The 22,498-nt window shown below is 36.1% G+C and overlaps 2 protein-coding genes across 6 annotated transcripts; one reads left to right on the top strand and one right to left on the bottom strand.

Moving 5' to 3' along the window:
- Positions 1 to 4,878: 4,878 nt before the first annotated feature.
- Positions 4,879 to 5,747, bottom strand: LOC109336963. The gene is made up of 2 exons (XM_019573808.1): positions 5,541 to 5,747; positions 4,879 to 5,454 (listed from the first exon to the last, which is right to left on the bottom strand). The coding sequence occupies exons 1-2, from the start codon at positions 5,745 to 5,747 to the stop codon at positions 4,879 to 4,881; spliced, it is 783 nt and encodes a 260-aa protein (XP_019429353.1).
- Positions 5,748 to 9,664: 3,917 nt separating this feature from the next.
- On the top strand, positions 9,665 to 22,145 carry LOC109336964 (protein DEK-like). Of its 5 annotated transcripts, none has more exons than XM_019573811.1 (12): positions 9,665 to 10,264; positions 10,325 to 10,768; positions 11,079 to 11,112; positions 12,918 to 12,997; positions 13,128 to 13,187; positions 13,348 to 13,458; positions 13,543 to 13,623; positions 14,132 to 14,206; positions 16,959 to 17,451; positions 21,360 to 21,460; positions 21,552 to 21,582; positions 21,670 to 22,145. In XM_019573811.1, the coding sequence occupies exons 1-12, from the start codon at positions 9,890 to 9,892 to the stop codon at positions 21,831 to 21,833; spliced, it is 2,049 nt and encodes a 682-aa protein (XP_019429356.1). In that variant the 5' UTR covers positions 9,665 to 9,889; the 3' UTR covers positions 21,834 to 22,145. The 5 variants fall into 5 exon arrangements, with proteins under 5 accessions (XP_019429356.1, XP_019429355.1, XP_019429358.1 ...); XM_019573810.1 differs by having other exon boundaries at positions 9,666 to 10,025; positions 10,086 to 10,768; XM_019573813.1 differs by having other exon boundaries at positions 9,666 to 10,392; positions 10,477 to 10,768.
- Positions 22,146 to 22,498: the final 353 nt, after the last annotated feature.

The raw sequence follows: 22,498 nt of genomic DNA, 5'->3' as shown, positions 1-22,498 counted from the left end.
TCATTATGTGACTGACTTTGTTATTGCTATATGTAGAATATTTAATCCACAAGACTCTAATCATACGCAACAAGACTCTATTGTGCAAACTCCATCAAATGTATGGGAGTCAAATTTAGCCCCTATGAATGTGGAAACAAGTGCAAATCAATCTGATAATCAACACTCAACTAGAAAGGAAACTGAGATGAAAAAACAAAAATTTATTTCACCTATTTGGAAACACTTTGAGTTGGTGGTAATAGGTGGTGAAGAGAAAGTTGTTTGCAATTTTTGGTATGCTAAACTCTTATGTGAATCAAAGCAAAGAACATCAGACTTATGCAAACACTTTGCTTGTTGTCCACAAAGAATAACTCAATATAAGACAATGTTTACTCAAAACTGAGAAACAAGGGAAAGATAAAGTACTTACTGGTTCTTATATTTTTAACCAAGATGATCATTTTCCATGAGTACCCATTCTTATTGGTTGATCATTATGGCTTTAAAGAATTTTGTGCATCTCTACAACCTTCATTTAAGGGGATTTCTCGTAATACCATCAAGAGTGACATAATGAAGCTTTATGAGTCTAAGAAAGAGATTACAAGGAAGTTATTGTAAAAAAATTCAAGTCGTATTGCAATTACTACTGATATGTGGACAACTAGCCACCAAAGCAGAGGTTACATAAATGTCACTGCTCATTTCATTGATGATTCATGGGTCCTACAAAGTCGAATTGTGAGGTAATAACACTAAACTTATATTATTATTGTTACATTCTTTTTATTAATAGTTCATATCTTTAATATTGAAACATTCATTCTAATGTTAGGTTTATATATGTGTCTGCTTCAAATACTATCAAAGTTATTGGTGATGTCTTGTTTCGATGTTCGATGGATTGGAATTTAGATAAAAAGTTATCCACCTTATCTGTTGATAATTGCACTACAAATGACAGTGTGATAAGGTTCATTCTAGGGAAGATTTCACTAAGGTCATTTACTTTGGGTGGTAAATTATTTCACATGCGGTGTTCTGCATACATTTTGAATATAATTGTTAAAGATGGGTTGTCCATTATCTCTGATGCTATTGTAAAAGTTAAAAATAGTGTTGAATTTTGGACAGCTACTCGTAAAAGAGAAGAAAAATCCCAAGAGACATGTGAACATGAAAATATTCGATAGACAACAAGCTTGTTCTTGATTGTAAGACTAGGTGGAATTCGACATTCTCAATGTTGAGTGTTGCCATAAAGTATAAGGATGTTTTTAAACGTTTATCACAACGTAAGGAACAATATAAAGATGTTCCAAGTAAAAGTGATTGGGAGATGGTGAGTGAAATTTGTCCAAGGTTAGAATTATTTTATAAGGTAACTGAGTTGTTTTCTAGCATAAAATATCCGATTGCAAATGTTTATTTTCGAAAGTTGTGTAAAATTAAAATGGCACTAATAGAGTGGGCTAACTTTCCAAATATCATTATTCATGAAATGGCCAAAACCATGATGGAAAAATTTGATAAGTATTGGGGTGTTATGTGATGGTTGTAGGCACCATTTTAGATCCTAGGTATATAAGATGGCTTTGTTGACTTTTATTTTCCAAAATTTTATGGATCAGAATCATATTATCAAATGGAAAATGTGAACTCTATTTTCCAAGATTTAGTAACAGAGTATGGTAAAAATCTCAAGGATAATGAGATTAATTCTTCATGTTCAACATCAAATGTAAACATGAACTCTAGAATAGATGATGATGCATATTTTGATAAGTATGTTATTAAAAATTACAACTCAGCAAATTGTAAGTCAGAGTTAGACCACTACTTAGAGGAATCATTATTGCCTAGAACAGAATGTGAATTTGACATCTTAAATTGCTGGAAGACAAATGGGGCAAAATATCCTACTTTGCAAATGATTGCTAAGGACTTGCTAGCATTTCCTATCTTCATTGTTGCTTCAGATTCTGCATTCAGTACTAGTGGTCGATTCCTTACTCCTTATCGTAGTAGATTACGCTCACATACATTAGAGGCATTAATGTGCCTTCATGATTGGCTATGGATTGATTTTAGAGATAATTTACTTGTTTTATATTTAATTATACATATTTAATTACTAATAAATTATAAAACTATATTTTAATATACATTTTCTTCTATTTTCAGGATCTTCCAAATCAAAAGTGGACTTCGATTAGATTACAGCTATCATACTAGATGATATTGATGATGATAATGATGATGTTAGTAAATTTGTTGAAGTTCTTATGTATAAAGTTTGTGACAATATTAATTGTTATATTTAAATTCAATGTTTATATTTTGTAGGAACCAATTGAGCCAAATGTTGTTGATGATTTTCCTCTGAATTATGGCTTGAGCGACCATTACCTCGCTTGGGCGAGGCTAGTGCTGTTCAGAAACATATTCTTCTCTTTTTTTCCTCTTTTTTCATCATTTCTTAACATGCAAACGACAACAATTACTTAAATTCCTAAACAATACAAGATTGCTAGATTATTGGGAATTGTATGCAATTACATCATAAATCCACACAAAGGACCCCAAAATCATACACATTTCATTAACATTTTGACACTTAACAAATATCCCCCAACCTAGAATCTTGCTTGTCCTCAAGCAAAGTAACACAATATAAATCAATTCAATACATCTGGTTTTCAAAACAATTATTCATCCAATCATGACATCGGCTAGATTCACTTACTTGTTCACAAAGACCTGTTTCATGATCAATCATAGTGGACCAAGTTCCAACTGATAACAGAATGCACATGCAGTTCAAGTTCAAACGGAATAGCAAGAATAACTACTTAGTTCTATCAAAGGACTTCTCTCAATCTCACAGGTTATGTGTTTCACTCATCTCTTTGCTGGACCTAAAACAATTTGACTTTGGCTTTCAATTCAATCAAGCCATATACACAAGTTCAATCATGGATCCTAAAGACTTCATCAGAGTTGTAATGAGGCCTGACTACAAATATTATTCGTTTTTTCTAGGATTCAAAAAGGGAGGTAGGCCACTAGTGCATACTTACCTTTTCTTCCCGTGTTCTTTTTTCCATTTTGTTGTACCATGCTCTTTTCCATCAACCATATAATTCTCCTTCTTCAACCGACTCTTTTCTTTTGAGTCACTATTTTCTTGCATGATTTATTTTTGACTTATTTCTTTCTTTCCTTTACTTCATGCTTTACCATTTAAACGCATGGTTGAAGAAGAAGTCTTTTTGCTTTCACTCCTTCATATTCACAAACATAATTCTCATTGTCCGCCAAGACTCATATGCACTAATGATCTCTCTCCAAAAGTGTGGGGATTGATACATTTCAATGTGGCTTAGGTGCATAATTTACACGAAAATAATATTTCAGCTCAAAGGGGCTAGCAAAATTGGTTCATGATTTATCTGGGTAGGCTTTCTGGCTGTAATTCAACTATCCTAAACTAAGCCTTAGTCATTTCCATGATATTTCTTGCTTAATGACAATAAAAATCAGGCAAAGTTCATTGGTGAGATCCAGCAAAGACACTCATCTGTGTTTGGGGTGCACTCACTCACCCGGCTATAAGCTTTTGTCCTTTGACTAACTGCTCATTATTCAACCTATTCGACCTGTTTCTGAATCAGCATCCACATCCCAAAAATAGTCAAACTCAGAACCCTAATCAATCTCAATCACATATTCTTATATCATATTTCAATTCATATGTCTCTAGCACAACTACATGATTGAACTTAGCAAACAAATTTAAACCAGACACATTTTCATTGACTACATTTGTTACTTAACTTGAACCGCAAACAACCAAACACAAAGTACATAATGAAATTACACCTACCTCCTAAACATGCATCCTACACTTACATCCTACACATTCAAAACATAAATAACAAAACAAGTACAAAGGAACCAGTTTTTAGCCCAAAGGCTCATCAGAGTATGAACTTCATATCATCATCTTCATGATTATCACCCTCTGCGGTTGTACCATCTTCAGTAGTCCTATATCCAGTGGTTCCGGAAGGTCCCACCTACTCCAAAAAGGTAGGTCTGACCCTAGGCCAAGGATACTGGACAGTGAAATCTTCAAGGTTCATCCAGAATTGGTTGTCTGAATATTGAATCTGATATGCTACATAAGACAATTGTTGACTCATGATAGAAAAGTGGAGTGTGTGCAAGACTTTTATGCAATGATTCATATATAACAAAACAACACTGGTAACAAAAACAAAATAACATGAAAACAGTAAAAGCTGCATTGCCTTCCAGTTAGCGTTTGTTTAGCGTCATTAGCTCGACGCCTGTTTCTTTATGTGTTTTCGAGGTGGATAATTGTGGTGAGCCGCTCGACGTCACCACCCAAGTATGGTTTGACCATTTTTCCATTAATTATCCAACTTATTTGAGACGCTGGATCTTGCAATTTTATCGCTCCATCATTTGTTTTCAGGATTTCAATCAATCTTTGTTCTTCCTCGAGTGATAAAGAGCTTCTAACCACAATCGATTTATTACCTTCATCTTTCATAAATGAATACTTCAAATGTGAAGGCATCATTTTCAGTTCCAACTTCTGAGTTTCAATTTCCTGAGTTTTGGTTAGCTCCTCAGTTTGGACATGTTGAGATGAAACTTCTCGGTATACACCTAGCTCTGCTACACAGTTCTCAATGCTCTTATCATCTTCCGCATTTATACCTTCAGGTGCATCCATCAAAGCTTTCTCTAAAGGACTACTTTTATGTAGATGTGTGTCATTCATGTATATTTCTTCACCAACATCCACTCTGAAACAATGTTGCTTATCCTTCGGAGGATTCATGGCTTCAAACACGTTGAAGTTCACTTCATCATCTTGCCCTCATTAACATCAATATTCACCCTGACAGTCTTCATGAAAGGTCTCCCCAAAATCAGAGGAACTTCAGCATCCTCTTCAATACCCATTATCACAAAATCGACTAGAAATACCAACTTGTCTACCCTAACAAGGACATCTTCTGCAACCCCATACGAAAATTTCATTGACCTATCTGGAAGCTGCAGAGTCATCCTCGTGGGTTTGATCTCTAAATCTCCAATTCTCTTTAGCATAGACAAAGACATGAGATTAATACTAGCACCCAAATCCAGTAGTGCTTTCCTGACAGATAACTCTCCAATAGTGACTGGTATTGTGAAGCTTCCCGGATCCTTAGTCTTTTCAGGTAAAGACTTTTGAATTATAGCACTACAACCAGCTTCAAGTGTCACTATCTCCTCAGAAAACTTCCTCTTCCTTGTCAGCAGATCCTTCATGAACTTGGCATAAGTAGGTATTTGTTCCATGGCCTCCATGAAAGGTATATTGACTTGAAGGTTCTTGAATATGTCCATGAACCTTGTATATTGTCTCTCCTTATCTTTATTGAAATGATTCTTTGGATAAGGAAGATTCTGCAATTGTGGCAAATCACTCTTCTTCTTTTCTCCCTCTTTTGTTTATTCACTTCCTCACTATTTACGTCTTCATCATCTTGTGTCTCTCCAGACTCACTTTTTTCTCCCTCGATCTCTTTTCCTTTCAGCACCTCTTCCTCCATCGCCAAATTCTCACCAACATCCTTACCAATCACCTTCCCACTTCTAGTAGTAATAGCTTTGTAATGCTCCTTGGGATTAGTCTGAGTGTTGGCTGAAAAATGTTGGTGATCTGAATGTTGTTCTACCATCCGTTTTGCCAACTGACCCACCCGCGTTTCCAAATTCCTAATAGATGCTTCCGTATTTTTCTGGTTTGTGATTGACACTTACATGAATTTTTCCAAAGTATCCTCCAAATTTGTTAGTCTTTCATGCATTGGTGGATGTTGATCCTGTTGGAATGGTTGCTGAAATGATGGTTGTCTATTTGATAGCCCTGCTTCTGGTCTCCAACCGTAATTCTGATTCTGATTGCCCCTCCAACCCTGCGAAAATTGATTATTATATGAAGGGTTGTTGGAGAAATTTCCTTGTCTAGGTTGGTTGTTGACATACTGCACTTCTTCCGCGTGATTAGAACTTGACATAGAACAGTGACCAGTTAAATGATCACCACCACAAAAATCACACCTCATCACTTGTTGTTGACTCGGGGAGGGTTGCACAACATTTAGTTGTTGCGGCAACTTGGACATTTGCTTTGTAAGTGCTTCAATTTGTTGAGTCAGAATCTTGTTTTGTGCTAAGATAGCATCTGATGTATTCAAATCAAGCACTCCTCTTTTTTGTACTGACCTCTGATTGTGTTGTGCTTGCCTATCTGTTGAAGATAAGGCAATTATGATCCTTGTAACTTGTTCAGCATCCACATCCATCATTGTTCCACCTGCTGCTGCATCTAAAATCATTTTTGTCTCAGGCTTCAATCCATTGCAGAATATGTTAAGCTGGTCTATATCTTCAAAACCATGGTTGGGGCATTTTCTCAGCAGCATCTGAAAACGCTCCCAAGCTTCATAAAATGATTCATCTTCACTTTGACTGAAAGTTGATATCTCAAACTTCGCATGCACATATCGAGCTGGTGGGATGAACCTTGTCATAAACTTTGACTCCAAGTCACTCCAACTAGTCAAGCTCTAAGTTGGATGTGATTTTAGCCACTCCCTAGCTTCGTCCAACAGAGAGAATGGGAACAACATCATGTATGCAGCTTTCCTTTCAACATCGGTATAACCCATTGTTGCCACCAATTCATAAAAATTGTGTAGATGTGCATAAGGATCTTCATAATCCTTCCCAGAGAATTGGTGTGCACTAACCAGATTCAGATATGCTGGCATAATTTCTACTGTTCTCTCTGTGTGTGGAATAACAATGCTTGAGTAGTGCCTCATACCTTGATACATTGCACAATCACTTAATGTCCTTATTGGAGGATTAGGTCTCTCATTATTTCCAGTTGCAGCATTTGCATTCTCCATTTTTTTAGATTGAGGTTCTGAGATTGTTGTCTGTTGAGAACTAGATTGTGCCTCCTGAGTACCCTGCTTCTTCTTGTCTTTTGCTTTCTTCTTGTTGCTCTTGGCTGATCGCTCAATCTCAAGATTAAACTGCAATTAATCTTCAGTAACCTTTCCTCTCAAGAGCATAAATGAGAAGACTACAACAAGGGTTAGCACAAAGTGTAATAAAAACGAAAACTACTTGCAGAAAAAAAATTAATTACAACTACTCAATGACTTCAACAAAGTCGTGCCTCTAAACCACGAGCTCAGAGTCCTGGAATGTGTGCCTTAGCCTGCCATTCAAACCTTAGCCCTACCATTCAAAGTTGTGGTTGGTGACCACAAGATACATTAAAGTTGTGGTTGATGACCACGAGATACATTGAAGTCGTGGGTGTTTACCATATTTTCCATGGTAAAAGCTGCAGATCCCCTTGCATGTGTAATCGTTTCATGGCAGACTGGAAATGGTGCAATCTACGAGCCATGAAGTCGTGTATGGTAACCACGATTTTTGGGAAATCTGCACATTGTAGTGAACTCATGGGAAATCTGCACATTGAAGTGAATTCATGGAAATCTGTACATTGAAGTAAAGTCGTGGTTCATTATTAATACTATTCACAATATATAAATAATTTATAATTTCAAATTTAATACATACCTATTTCGATAATTTTTTATTATTTAAGATCAGTATTTCCGAGCTCCTTATTGAAATTTCTAGCAACATGATGAATACAATATACTGATTGTGCATCAGACCATTGTGACAACTTAGTATGGAGTGCATCTAACAAACCTGTACTCATATCTAGTATTACACATATGTTCATTTGTGGAGTAACGTACGTCCGAACATTTTAGAAAAACCACTCTTAGACTTCTTTAGTTTCTCCTTTGATAATTACAAAGGCAATTGGAAATATACGCCTATTACCATCTTGTGAACTAGCTATTAGTAATGCTCCATCGTATTTTCCCGTTAGAAATTTCCCATCCACTTGAAAGATTGGTTTGCAAAATCCAAATCCTTCAATGCATGACTTGAAAGCCTAAAAGACCTTATCAAGAATTAAAGTGCTACAATCTTCATGATGAGATGCTTCATATCTCACAACAGTTTAAGGTGCATAATTATGGACAACGTTCAACCAACGAGGTAAGTCTTTATCTGATCCCTCTCAGTCACCATAAATTTGGGACATTGTTATTTGCTTCACAGTCCAAGTCTTCTTATATGTCACCGTATAGCCAAAACGAGTGACTAATTCTTCCACTAGTGCTTTAATTGGTATATTGGGAATTCAAATACTAACTGAATAATACAATTTGCAATTAATGATGAGTTCAATTTCGTGTGATCTTGGAAAACATCAGTAGATACACGACTATGTGTTCCATTAATTTTTTTAACTTCCCAAATATCATGCTTCACATTAATTGATGCACAAATTCTTCATTGACATCCCACATCAAAATGTGTACATTAGCCAACATATCTATTCGGCCTAGACTCTACAATAGTGTAAACAACATAATTTTTAATGTGAAATTGTTTTATAGCATTTATTGTTGTTTCTTTTGATTCAAATTGCATACCGACAAATAAATCATTATCAATATCATTATTTAAACTACTACGGGAAATCTTGACCAACATTTGAATCAATGGTAAGGAAAAAATGGAGTAGCATATGTTAGGCTAACTAGTTCACTAGTGGCAATCTCAACATCCTCATCATCATTGCCACATATATATCTCTAATAATGACCATCTATATGTAAACATATAGTATCCATAAATAAAAAATAAAAAATAATAGTTACAAGTACAAAACAATAAATTTAATTACCTTATACAATGACTCTTCTTAGATTAAGAATCACTATTCTTAGATTAGAAATCACTCTTAGATAGTACTGGAATCAAGTGATTTATATTTTATTTTTCTTTCATTTCGGTTGGTTTTGGATTTGAGGGGAGGGTAGTATATATAGAGTTCAAATCACGTAAGCGCTATGCATGACTCAGATCTTATATTGCAAAACCACGAGATTAGTTTGGAACTCATTTACCAGGCCCACGAGTTTCATGGAGGAGTGACAAGACGTAAGGGACTCATACATGCAAGACACAACTTCCCTATGGAGTCGCATTGCCCACGACTTCCCCAAAGTTGTGCATGCCCTACACGATTTCTAAAAAAGTTACACTACTTCAGTAAATTTTTCAAAAGTTATACTAAACGTGGAATAATGTAGTTAAACTGTATTACCCATGTAAAATTTCCATAAAATATAAGGTTGTTGGTTAACTTAAATCCACTTTAAGCCTTAACTGTGTTCAATAAGGCATGAAAATCTCAAAACTATAAGTTTTGATTTAATAGATCTTTTAAAGTATCTTAAAATCTCATAGGTTATAAATCATTTCCCATTTCCCATAATTTATTAACTAATTTGACCAATTACATTATCTTATTGGTCTTTTAAATTTTAGATATGACCTTTTAAAGTAATTTTTCAATTTATTAACAAATTTTTAAGTCCTTGGATTTTGTTGTTACATATATTACCAAACCACAACATTCTCAATGGCATAAATGAAGACATGTTCTTTTTTTCATTTTCACTTTAGTTAAAGTGAGTTTTACCGGTAGTGAAAAGGAAGAAGCAAAGTGAGAACTATACCCGCTCACAATTTTGTCCTGAAATTTCAAACCAACCTCTCTTCTATATTCCAATTTTCACTCTTCACCGCCAATTCCAATTTTCATTTCACATATTCCCTCCTTTCATTTCTTAGATCTCTTCTCTAATTTCCAACTTCACTTTTATTCCTTCAATTTCTAGGGTTTAGGGTTCCCAATCCCCAAAACATGGCTACGGAAACCCTAGAAGATAACAAATCTCAACCCGAACCTCCAATTCAAGGGAAAAACGACGACGTAGCAGTTCCCGAACCGGATAAAGATGCTGCGGAAGAACCCGAAGCTGAAGCAGCTCCCGAAGAAGATGAACAGAAACGTGATTTTGGTGAAATTACGAAATCTGAGGAGAAAAATGTCGTAGAAGAAGAACAGAAACATGATTCTGCTGAAGTTACGAAATCCGAGGAGAAAAATGTAGAAGAAGAAGAACAGAAATATGATTCTGCTGAAGTTACGAAATCCGAGGAGAAAAATATAGGAGAAGAAGAACCGAAACAGGATTCTGCTGAAATTACGAAATCCGAGGAGAAAAATGTAGAAGAAGCAGAACCGAAACATGATTCTGCTGAAATTACGAAATCTGAGGAGGAAAATTTAGAAGAGGAGAAAGCTGATGAGAAGCGAGAAGAGAATGAAGTGGAGAACGATGTTGCTGTGGAGAAGGACGAGGATTTTGATGCGGAGAAGGACGAGGATTTTGATGCGGAGAAGGACGATGATGTTGATGTGGAGAAAGAAGCAGAGAAGGACGATGCTGTTGATGCGGAGAAAGAAGTGGAGAAGGAGGAAGATGTTGATGCAGAGAAAGAAGATGAAGAGGATGATGAAGAAGCGGAGGAAGATGAAGATGAAATTGAGGAGGGTGAAAGCAATTCAAAAACACCGAAGAGCAAAGAATCGGAGAAAAAAGGTGGACAGGAAAAGGATCCAGTTACTCCTGTTAGTGACAGACCAACAAGGGAGAGGAAAATGGTGGAACGGTATTCTATTCCGTCGCCTTCCAAGTCTAGAAGGTCCTCATCCAGCAAAGCTTTACCAATTGAGAAGGTATATCTTTTTATTGCTCACTTCAAATTTTTTATTGAGATTTTGAGCATTCAAGTACTGTTTTGACAAGAACTATATTTTTTCTGTGGTTAATGATATATAATTTTGTGGTTAATCACATGTATTGGATGGTTAACTAGTTGTTTAATGTGTATATTTGTGGTTAATGGTAAGTAAGTTAAGCATCCAATCTATATAATTGTACATAAATTTATACATCATTAACCAACTGTGAAAACAGTGAAAAATAGTGTAAGACTTTATGGGTTGTTGTTTTGACTGATATGTATCTCTTTGGGGTTTGTCTCAGGGACGTGGTACACAGCTTAAGGATATCCCTAATGGTACTTTTAATTGCCTTCATTACTTTATCATTTTCACCCTGTTGTTATAGCTTTCTTATAGTTGTGTTTGGAAAGTCATTTAAAAATTTCAAGACTTTTGGAATATTGTGAATTTGAATTGAATTTGAACTAATTTAGTTGACGTCATTTACAAGTTTTTGGCTGGATCATTTTTGATGGATTGGTACTTTTAGAGTTTTGTTTATCAAATTGTGATTAATACTATATATCAAGCATGCTTTGAATGCTCTGCAATTTGAGTTATGGAGCCGCTGTCATAGATCCACATTTGCTTCAATGATTTCGGTCCATGTTTGGCATTGTCAACTATGGCAGCAGTTAGGTCCCAATCCTTCACAGCCTCTGAGGGGAAGAAGATGTGAGTAGAGGCCAAAATTGAGTGTTGGGACAAAGAAGCTATTGGATCTTCTGAGAGTGAAGCTTATTGTTGTTAACTATGGTGGCAATCTTTCCAGTGTTCTTTGCTCCGCCATGGTCTTCTATGACAAAGTTGAAACCTTCTTCATAGGCAGTTACTGAAGCTACTATCAGCATGGACTGGAATGATTGAAGTTGCTTTTCATTTATGTTCACTATTTGTAGACTTAAATTCTCATCTATTGTTGTCGTCATTGATTCTGTCATTTCCTTCAATATTTAACCCACACTCTGAAGAGAAGAGGATGAGTGGTTTTTGAAAATTCCACCTCTGGAGGTGGTATCTAACTCTTCATTTTGTGTGTTAACAAAATGCTCTACAGAATTTTCAAAGTTCCCCCATTAAACATCCAAACAAGATAGTTTATCATTGATTATATTAAACTCTTTTAAAAATACATTCCCTCCTCAGGATTCCTTATCCAAACGTAACCTAGGAGTTGATGTGCTTGCTCTAGATTTCCTTTTTTGCATCGTCATCTTGAATTATTTCAACTGAAATGTTAAATAATAACTGACTAATAACTTACAGATAACATAATTGTGAATATTATTTTGAGGGATCACATGATTAGGTCAGGAGATTGAGCATTTGCATGTTAGATTGAAGTCAAAGATTATTCCTACTTCTCTATCTGTCCCATGTATCTTTCCAATATGTTTGCATCTCCTTTATAAGATTGCATTACATTTCACCACTATTAGGTTGGTTCTTTCTTCATTGTTTCTATTATTTTATATGGCTACTGTAATCATTTTTAGATGTCTTTTCTCAGTATGGTCCTTCTTAGCTGCAGGGGGAATCTTTCTTGTTTCAAATTCCAATGAAGATAATACATTAACTTGTTCCATATTTCAAGGCCTGTTTGGATTCAATGCTGTCTAATTTGAGTGCTGAAGCCTATGTTTATTGTGGCTGCGTTAATATAAATCAGTTGGATAATTTCTAGTTCTGATTTCAAGATTATTATTGGTTCCCTTGTTTCTTGTAAACATATAGGAGCATTTGATTTTTTTTGGGTACAATATAGTAGCATTTGATTGAAATCAGTTGCTTATTGCTGGCCAGCTGGTGTGTTCTTTTATTGGTTGGATGGCTTTAGTTCGTTAACTTATATGCTTAAAACTTTTTGAAGTAGTGAGTGGCGAAATGGTCTGCTATTATTGTATTCATTCCATTAGTTGTCACACTGGCTTGGTGGTTGAAACTAAATACTATCATTTTAATTTATTTGTTAGCATGCAATATTGGTGTCTATACAAATTATCTTTTCAGATTTCTAGTTTGGTAGTTTTATTTTTTGAAGTATCTGGTTTCTACATTAGTGTTTCCCAATCAAGTTACTTATGTATATGCACTGTTTCAGTGGCTTTCAAGTTGTCGAAGAGAAAACCTGATGACAACCTGCATACGCTTCATAGTATATTGTTTGGGAAGAAGACAAAGGTGACACAACAATTTAGATCCTTGGATTTTGTGTTGGTTATATTACATTCCATTTTCTGTTCATGTTATTTGTTTTTGTCACTAGTGCACAAACTCTGTAACACCATGGCTGTTCTTGAATGATGTGCAGGCACACAATCTGAAGAGAAATATCGGGCAGTTTTCTGGTTATGTGTGGGTTGAAAATGAGGTAACAATTTGTTAGATACCATATATTACTATGCCTGACTGCATGTCTTCTATTCTTAACTAATCAGATGAATATGAAAGTGTAATGTGTCATTTTATCTTTTATTAAACATTTGAGTAACTGACTTGCAGTTAAAAATACATGATGTAATTCTTGGCAGGAAAAACAAAGGGCCAAGATAAAGGAGAGGATTGATAAATGTGTGAAAGAAAAGTTGGTGGACTTCTGTGACGTTCTTAATATTCCAATAAACAAAGGCAATGTGAAGAAGGTAAGTATTGATCTCATGCTCGTTAATCATATAGTTTTAAGTACTTTTTTATAAGATACTAAATTAAATGAGACATGCTTTCAGGAGGAACTGTCTTCAAAGTTGTTGGAATTTTTGGAGTCTCCGCATGCTACAACTGATGTTCTGCTTGCTGAGAAAGTACAGGTTTATTATTTTGAATTTTGATATATTGGTTAGGATCAATTGACAATTTTGAGTCACGAGCCATATCATAATTACTAATGTGTCTTAAGGACTACTCAATCATTACAAAGTGTAAATTACATACAAAAATCTCATAATAATAGTATTCTATATCACATTAATGATTGTGGTAAAAGTTATTGCTCTGTAGTAGACTTTGGAAATGATATAGATAAAGTAAAGTTTTTATAATTTTTAAATTTTGAATACATTTTATAAGTAATTTATTCATACAATTGGGGCAAAAGTCTAAAATATATTGTGATATATATGAATATGAAGAGTTTGTTCCGGCAATTGCCCCCATTTTGGACCTCCTGGGTCAGTCCCTGGAAACATACATTACATAATGGTAATATATGTGTGTCTTGTGTTGGTCTTAATAATCCTTAACATTGTATAAAAATATGATGCTTTATTTGTTTTGGATTTTTATTTAGTTTTTTGAAGCTTGCTTCCATATTAACAGAAAGGTAAAAAGCGAACCAGAAAGGTAACTCCTACCAAATCATCTGGGGAAGCATCTACAGAAGCATCTGCCAAGGTGTGTTGACTTTACTATATTCTGATCTGACTTCATTCTGGCATGCTGTATATCTTTTCATACTCTGGTTTTTGTGATGATTTAATTTATTTCTAATTTTCTGTCCTTTTCAATTTAGTTATAGAGTTTGACTTTAATAGGGTTAGTGCATGTTCAGAGAAGATTCTTTCTAAATGGTTGCTGATTTTTCAAAAGCTCTCTCACAAAACTTTTGATTAATCTACTTTGAACACAATAAGCTAATTCAAACACACTTAATATGGCAACTTTAATTGTTAGTATTCTCATCTAATCTTAATCCCTGTGAGCATCATGCACATACTGAGATAGCAGTGAGTAAGAGCTGACCCCAAAAATGCTATAGCAGGATGATGGGATGACCACTTTACTGAAGTTTATAATTATACATTACAAGTAATTTATAGTATACGTATAAATGTTGAAAATAAACTTGCCCGAAAATGAAGACACATTCAGAATTTATATAATCATAATAACTAATAATCTAAAGTCATTCATAATATAATAATATTCAAGAAATGGTTGAGGCTGAGGTACTGCATGGAGTTGATGGTTATGGTTCAATTGCTGGGAAGAAAAAATGAAGTAAAAAATGATGGAATTAAGAGATAAAACTCAAAATTGCAGAATAGAGGAGACTTTTGAATTTTGAAGCCTGGGTCCAACATTTCATGAGCCGTACCCAGTACGAGTAAGTGGAAGTACATACTAGGTGCATAAAAAGCGGGTATGTTACGAGGTACAGTGTCATTAGCATTCGGTATGGTTGGGTACACATACAAAACCTAGTTGTTTTGGTCTGAAAGATGGTTTTTTTCCTTTTGGTTACGCCTTTCTAGGTTTCTCTATCTTTGTATTGTATAACCTTGTTTGCTTTGCTTGTGGGCTTCTTCCACTTTGTTTTTGGCGGTGCTGGTGTCATGGTGTGTCTCCATCCTCTCGTCTCTGCTCCCCCTCTATTCGGTACTCTACAGGTGCGGGTGTGCGCCACTGAATCTGCTGCAGCAACTAAGGCAGGTGCCTGTTTGAGAATCACTGGAGAAGCTTCGTCCCTGTGATGCAATGTTAAGTGGGGAATGAAATATTGACTCTCCACTCTGCCTTCAGATTTTTAGTTTCTATTATCTGTCTTTTGTCCTTTTCTGAACAATCATGCGATTGACCATATCACTTTACTATTCCCTACACGGTAGTCTCAATTGCTTTTAGGATTTGGCATTTTCGAATTAAAAAAAGTTAATTATTAATTTTAACTAATGAATTCGAAAAAAAAATCAGTTGCTGTTATTAAATTTACCAATTTAGAAAAATGCAGATTGATGCTTTATCGTATGGAATTTCAATTTCTTTTTTATATATACCTGTATTGGTACAACATAGCTTCTGAGTGCGTGCAAGGGAACACAAAAACATGCCTCAAGCTTATAAAGGGGCATAGACTGTCCGAATGTCACCAGTCTTGATGCAAAGTTTCTGTGCTTGACTAGTTGGCTGGAAAAGCAACGAGCTGCTGAAATGACAATGCTCTGTTGGGCTTTGAGGGGACTAAACTGAGGTGAGAGGAGTGGGGCACAAATGATTGTAGATGGGTTTCTGACCCTAAAGCAATGCTGACTCTGAAAAGGGATTGAGTGTCTAACACTTTAACATGCCCTTAAGAATATAGGAAAGGGCTATAAAATGAAGCAAACTATGAATTTGAATCCTGTTTGACATGGTGGCCGTCTGGAAACAACCTCTTTGTTTACGAGGGTAAAGCTGAGTACAACTATCTCCCTCAAACCTTACTAGGTAGGAGCCTCACACATTGTGCAGCATTTTTTATCAGTGTCCATGATAGGCTCCTCCATTAAAACGTGACATTATGTGCAGGGTGTCGCAGACCGGTCACATGATGCGACTAAGAGCTGATAGTGCTGCTGTCACTTGTGATTGGAGGTGCACTTTGAAAAGATTTGATAGAAGTTTCTCATCCTGCAGGTTCACAATATGTCTCACTAGCAGGTTAGGTTGCTGGAATCACCTAAGGCATAGTTGTAGTGTTCATAGATTATAGATATCTAAGATCATTAAACCTACCAGAACCCAAATTGGAATGACCATCCACCATCTCAAACAAATCTTGCAAATGTAATTTCAACCAAGCAAAGAATCAAGTGTTTTTACCTTCACAGCAAAACAGCTAACATGCTCCCTCACTCTGCTTAACCTTGGTCAAGAACCAACCGAGCTTTTGGGTGGAGAATCATGAATGATTTTATACATCTAACACACTCCCTCACACAATAGCCCTTTGGGCTTCCACTGTGGACTTTGCACAGGTCCACCTACCTTGGGCTGAAATGCAACCTTTTTGTGTAATTATTTAGAAGAATGGGGTGACAAGGATTAACCTTCTGATCACTTGGTCATAGAGGCTCTGATACCATGTCAAGAATGAACTTTACCAGAAAGATTGTGAACTGTGAATGCAAAGAAGCTGTCTTGTTTTTCACGTTGATATGTCAGTTCTATTGTTGTGTTCCTTAAGATAAAGCCATGTTGGTTATAAAGGATCATTAAGTGCTGTCTTTTAGTGGCTTCTTAAATTTCATGGTTCATTTTTCTCTTTCTTTTATTTCCCTGGAGTATTTGGGTTGTTAATTTGCTTATTATGCAGGAGTTTAACTAATGATATGTTTCATGTTTGTTATTCTTCTTTTTAATTACTATATATATTTATCTTGGCTAGAAGCAAAAGCAAACTTCACAAGTTGGGAAAAAGCGAAAGCAGTTGTCTGACAATGAGGAGGATGACAAAGCTGAACTTGAACTTTCAGATGCAAAAGATGAGTCTCAGGAAGATGAAGATGTTGCTGCAGTGCCAAATAATGAAAGTGATGATAATGGAAGTAAATCAGAGGAAGAGGATAAACCAAAAGCTCATAAGCGCGCTCCCAAAAAGATTGGGAAGGAGGGTTCAGTTGCCAAAGCTGAAGAGAGAACCCCATCTGTCAAGAAGACCTCTGTGAAGGCTTCCAAAAGCAATGAAAAAACTCCAAAAAAATCAAGTTCAAAAAAGACTGTTTCTGACCATGGCAGTGCTTCTGCCTCCTCCAAGTCAAAGCAGATTGAGCCTGCATCAAAGAAACAGAAATCTGTGAAGGAAAAGCAGGACAGTAAGGGGAAGTCTGCAAGCAAAAAACAAACAGACAAACCCTCGAAGGCTTTGGTTAAGGATCAAGGTATATTTTCTGCATTCTCCCTCATTTATATGATTTCATCTAATCTGGACTAGTGCCTTTTCATTGTCTGTTGGTCAAAAGCTATTTTTGGAACCTGTGATTAATTTTCATTCAGTATTCTTGTCAAACTGTCACTGAGAAACTCTACTTCCAAATACTATGGTGCTAAGTCTGGACAAGTTAAACTGATGACAACCTCAAGGGGGCTGCCTTAGAATTAGGATCGTTTTAGCTTGAAGTCTTGAGCTTTTTAAGTTGAAATTTGGTTTTGGTGAATTTGGGGTTGTTTTGGTAAGGGAAATGGAAAAGATTAGAAGGGGGAAGTGCCACAAGCAAGAATGCAGGATAAGCTAGTGTTATTCGCCACAAGCTAGGAAGCTTGATAAGAATTCATCAATGGTGGCCACAACCAACAATAGAGGTTTTTTAGGAGAATTCTCTCAACTAAAATAAACACAAGGTTTTCTCAAAATTAAACTTGCTTTTTTAATGAATAAGCTAAAACTATAAATAGACAATCTGCCTTGGGTGAAATAAACTAAAGATAAGTCTAAAGATAAAATCCTAATTATCTTTGAATACTAAAAGATAATATTCTATTTAATCAAATCTAAATGCAAGCAAAAATCCTAACTAATTCTAAGATAATGGGAAGATAATGAAATTTAAAATCCTAAATTATCAAATAGATAAGATTTTATCTAATCCAATCTGGTTGGTTTGTTGAAAAGATAATGTTTGACTAAGTTGTTGGTCAAAACAAATCTATCTTTACTTGAATCCTTGATTGTAGCTGTCCAACCTTTTGACTTTATCTCCTTTGATTTAATCAATTTATTTCTTGCCTTATCTCCTTGTTGAATTGAGATTATCCTTAGAGATAGAGTCCTAGCTGAACCCTTTTGTCCTTCCTAGCTTGAGTCGTATAATCTCCAGGGTCAATTGAGTCTTTTGTGACCTTCAAGGTTGCTGATTTGGCTTTGGCCCTAGTCATAGGACCTTCATGACTTCTCTTGCCCTGGGAATCAAAGGTTGCCTTAGGAGGATTTACAACATCCCCTCCCCCTTCAAGTGAATTCGTCCTCGAATTGTTTTCAATCTTAACTTTCTTTCTATCCTTGCCATGATCTTTTAAAGAATGGCTAAGTGTAGAAAAAATTTCAGCCTTGGGAGGGTGTGCTTCTCCTTGAGTAGGTTCGACCACCTCTTTGTTTTTGGCCTCACCTTTCTTTTTCTCTTCTTTAATCTTAGCCCTTAGCCTCTTTTGGTCCTCATGGACTTGTTTAGGGCTCAGAGAGGCTAACACCAGGTTATGACCATGATGCATAAATGAAACCTTGTTGGTGAAACCATCATGGTTTGTTTTCTTTTCATATTGCCATGGTCTCCTCAACAACGCTAGCCTTCATAGTGGTCACATCACATAAGACCTCATCATGGTACTGTCCTACGGAGAAGGGTACCATGACTTAACCATTGGAGTTGATAATGGGTGGGGTGTGATTTAGTTTTAAGGTCTAGTTTTGACACTAATCTTTGACTAACCACGTTTGTACAGCTACCACCATCAATGATCAAGGTGCACACCTTGCCTTGGACCAAGCATCTCGAGTGAAACAAGTTAAACTTTTGGCCCTCCTCATGCATTTTGACTTGGCTGCCCAAGATCCTCATCATCAAAATATCACCTTCAAGCATGAAAACATCCTCATCACAATCCTCTTCACTAGATGGTTCAGATTGGGACTCAATGACACCATTAGTGATCGTCATTGTCTTTTTTGTAGGACATTGTGAGGCAATGTGACCATGGCCAAGGCACTTAAAACACTTCACGTTTCTAGTGCTTCCATTAGCATCCACGGCTGGGTGGTTGGTTTTGTGGCTGCCCACGACCTCTTTAGCCTTAGGGCTCTCCCTTTTTTGCTCATCCTTCCAAGAGTGGGATCTTAAAGTACTAGAGGAGTACTTAGAATTGTTTACTGTAATGGCTTTTTGAACTAAGTCATTAGTTCTACATGGGGCTGCAATTCCACCACATTCTGGATTTCTGGATTCAATCCATGAAGAAACCTAGCCATTGTTGCTTCACGGTCCTCATTGAGGTTGGTCCTAAGCAAGGCTAACTCCATGGCCTTGAAATATTCATCCACTGTTTGAGATCATTGAGTGAGCCTTTGTAGCTTGTTGTGCATATCTCTATGATAAGAACGAGGTACAAACCTCCTCCTCATTGCTCTCTTCATTTCGGCCCATGTGTTAATAGCTACATCTCCACATCTCACTCTATCTTTTTGGTGTTGATTCCACCAAACCATAACATACTCTTGAAATTTAAGGGCTGCCACATTGACTTTCTTAGCCTCCGAATAGTTATGATATTTGAAGACTTGTTCCATCTTCAACTCCCATGCCAGATAAGCTTCTGGATCACTCATCCCCAAAAAGCTAGGGACTTTGATCTTAACACCATCCAGATCTCCTTTAGGCTCACGGTTTGGACTACCATTTGCACCATCTCTATGTCTCCTTTGCCCACAGGTTGGGCTAACATGACCACTGCCAGAGTTGCCATGATCTCCATGTCTCCTGTGGCCACGATTTGGTTCATCATGGCCATGGCTGCATGTCTCCTTTCATTATCATAGACACTTGAGGAATTATGCCTATCCTCATGCCTTTCATGTCTCGACCTCTCCTCTCTTCTAGGTCTCCTTCTTTTATGGCCATTGGGTTGCCATGTTTCTCATCCAACCTCCTATCATAATGAATCCTCAACTCTTCCAATTGTTGTTGAAGAGTTTGGAATTGGGCATCCATCATGTTCTGAAGTCTCACGGTCATAAAGTCTGACCTTGGTGAGATTGTAGGAGTCCTCTTTGGACTTGACATTCTTCAAGCTAAATGTAGTTCTAATGACCACTTGATGATAACCTCAAGGGGGTTGCCTTAGAATTAGGATCGTTTTAGCTTGAAGTCTTGAGCTTTTTAAGTTGTAATTTAGTTTTGGTGAATTATGGTGAATTTGGGGTTGTTTTGGTGAGGGAAATGGAAAAGATTAGAAGGGGGAAGCGCCACAAGCAAGAATGCAGGATAAGCTAGTGTTATTCGCCACAAGCTAGGAAGATTGATAAGAATTCATCAATGATGTTTACAGCCAATAATAGAGGTTTTTTAGGTGAATTCTCTCAACTAAAATAAACACAAGATTTTCTCAAAATTAAACTTGCTTTATTAATGAATAAACTAAAGCTATAAATAGGCAAGCTGCCTTGGCTGAAATAAACTAAAGATAAATCTAAAGATAAAATCCTAATTATCTTTGAATACTAAAAGTTAATATCTTATTTAATCAAATCTAAATGCAAACGAAAATCCTAACTAATTCTAAGATAATGGGAAGATAATGAAATTTAAAATCCTAAATTATCAAATAGATAAGATCTTATCTAATCCAATCTGATTGGTGTGTTGAAAAGATAACGTTTGGCTAAGTTGTTGGTCAAAATAAATCTATCTTTACTTGAATCCTTGATTGTAGCTGTCCAAACTCTGAACTTTATCTCCTTTGATTTAGTCAATTAATTCCGAAGTCTACGTGAGAATGAATTCTCATTTATTCATAACAATAAAAATAACCTAAGTTTAAAATAGATCCTAAGGACATAAATGCCATTCCTTCATATAATCTCCAGGGTCAATTGAGTCTTTTGTGACCTTCAAAGTTGCTGATTTGGCTTTGGTCCTAGTCATAGGACCTTCATGACTTCTCTTGTCCTTGGAATCAAAGGTTGCATCAGGAGGGTTTACATCATATAAACTTCCAAATATACAGGGCTTGATTTTTTTATTAAGTATGCATGTCTCCTTGTTTTTTCCTATTTATTTCATTTTGATGCCTATGACAGGAAAAGATAAAAGTAGTAAGAAGACCAAGGTAGCAGAACCTCGTAGGGAGGAAATGCACACAGTAGTTGTTGATATTCTGAAGGAAGTAGATTTCAATACTGTAAGTAATGCTTTTCTGTGGCAATCAATGCTTTGTCGGAATGTTGAGTTCTAATTTATCTTGTTAATATTTTATGTTTCCTTTGTTGCAGGCAACTTTGTCCGATATCCTCAGGCAACTTGGTATGACCTTTTTCATTGACAAATTCCCTCCATGAAAAAATGAAATTATAACTTGAACTTAGGTATTTTGTTATGAAATGTTTACAGGCACCCACTTTGGCCTTGATTTAATGCATCGAAAAGCAGAGGTGAAGGATATAATTACAGACGTCATTAATAACATGTCCGATGAGGAAGATGAAGGAGAGGAAGCTGTGAATGATGGTGATGCAGATAAAGATGATGATGATGGTAGTGACTCGGATGCATGATTTTAGTTGGTTAAATAATACTTGACCTGTGCAGAATTTAGAGGCCTGTGGGTCATCCAGTAGCTAGATTTTATCTTCAAGATTCTCCTGTTCCATGTCTCTGCGGATTAATTTATGGTACATATTTATTTGGTTTGAGTTGTGACATTTTTCATGATAGTTGCTCTAAAACTAGGTTTGTACTTTGTACCATATTAGTTTTAACCTTCTCTTTTGTATTGCTGATGTTCTAACATGGATAAATGTTGTCTTTTACTTTTATTTGTTAGATCAAATTGTGGATCTTTTATAGTTTATATGATTATTTTCTTGCTGACAATCGTTTACCCCAATTATTTTATTTTCCCATTTGAGCTTGGGATGTGAGGATTCAAATCTGTGGTTTAAGTTGGGCACACCAAGATGATTGATGCTCTGTTCATTTCTTTGTCCATTTTCTGTTTGCTCTTAAGGTAAGGATGTTAGTCTTCCTAATCCTCAGTGCTTATCAGTGATGTTTTTCCTCCTTCTCATACACATGCTTTATCACTTATCAGTGTCGTTTTTTGTTAATGGACCAACGAGGTTGGTATTGTTTGGCGTTTAACATCATATGGTGACCATGGTTGGTATGGTAGTTTGTATAGGGATCATTTGTCTCCAACGGTATCCCATTCCTTGTCCAG

Source organism: Lupinus angustifolius, unplaced genomic scaffold, assembly GCF_001865875.1.
Source record: "Lupinus angustifolius cultivar Tanjil unplaced genomic scaffold, LupAngTanjil_v1.0 Scaffold_1_550, whole genome shotgun sequence".
Classification (NCBI taxonomy): Eukaryota; Viridiplantae; Streptophyta; class Magnoliopsida; order Fabales; family Fabaceae; genus Lupinus; species Lupinus angustifolius.
Note: the sequence above shows the minus strand (reverse complement) of the source record. Positions and strands in the feature narration are given on the sequence as shown.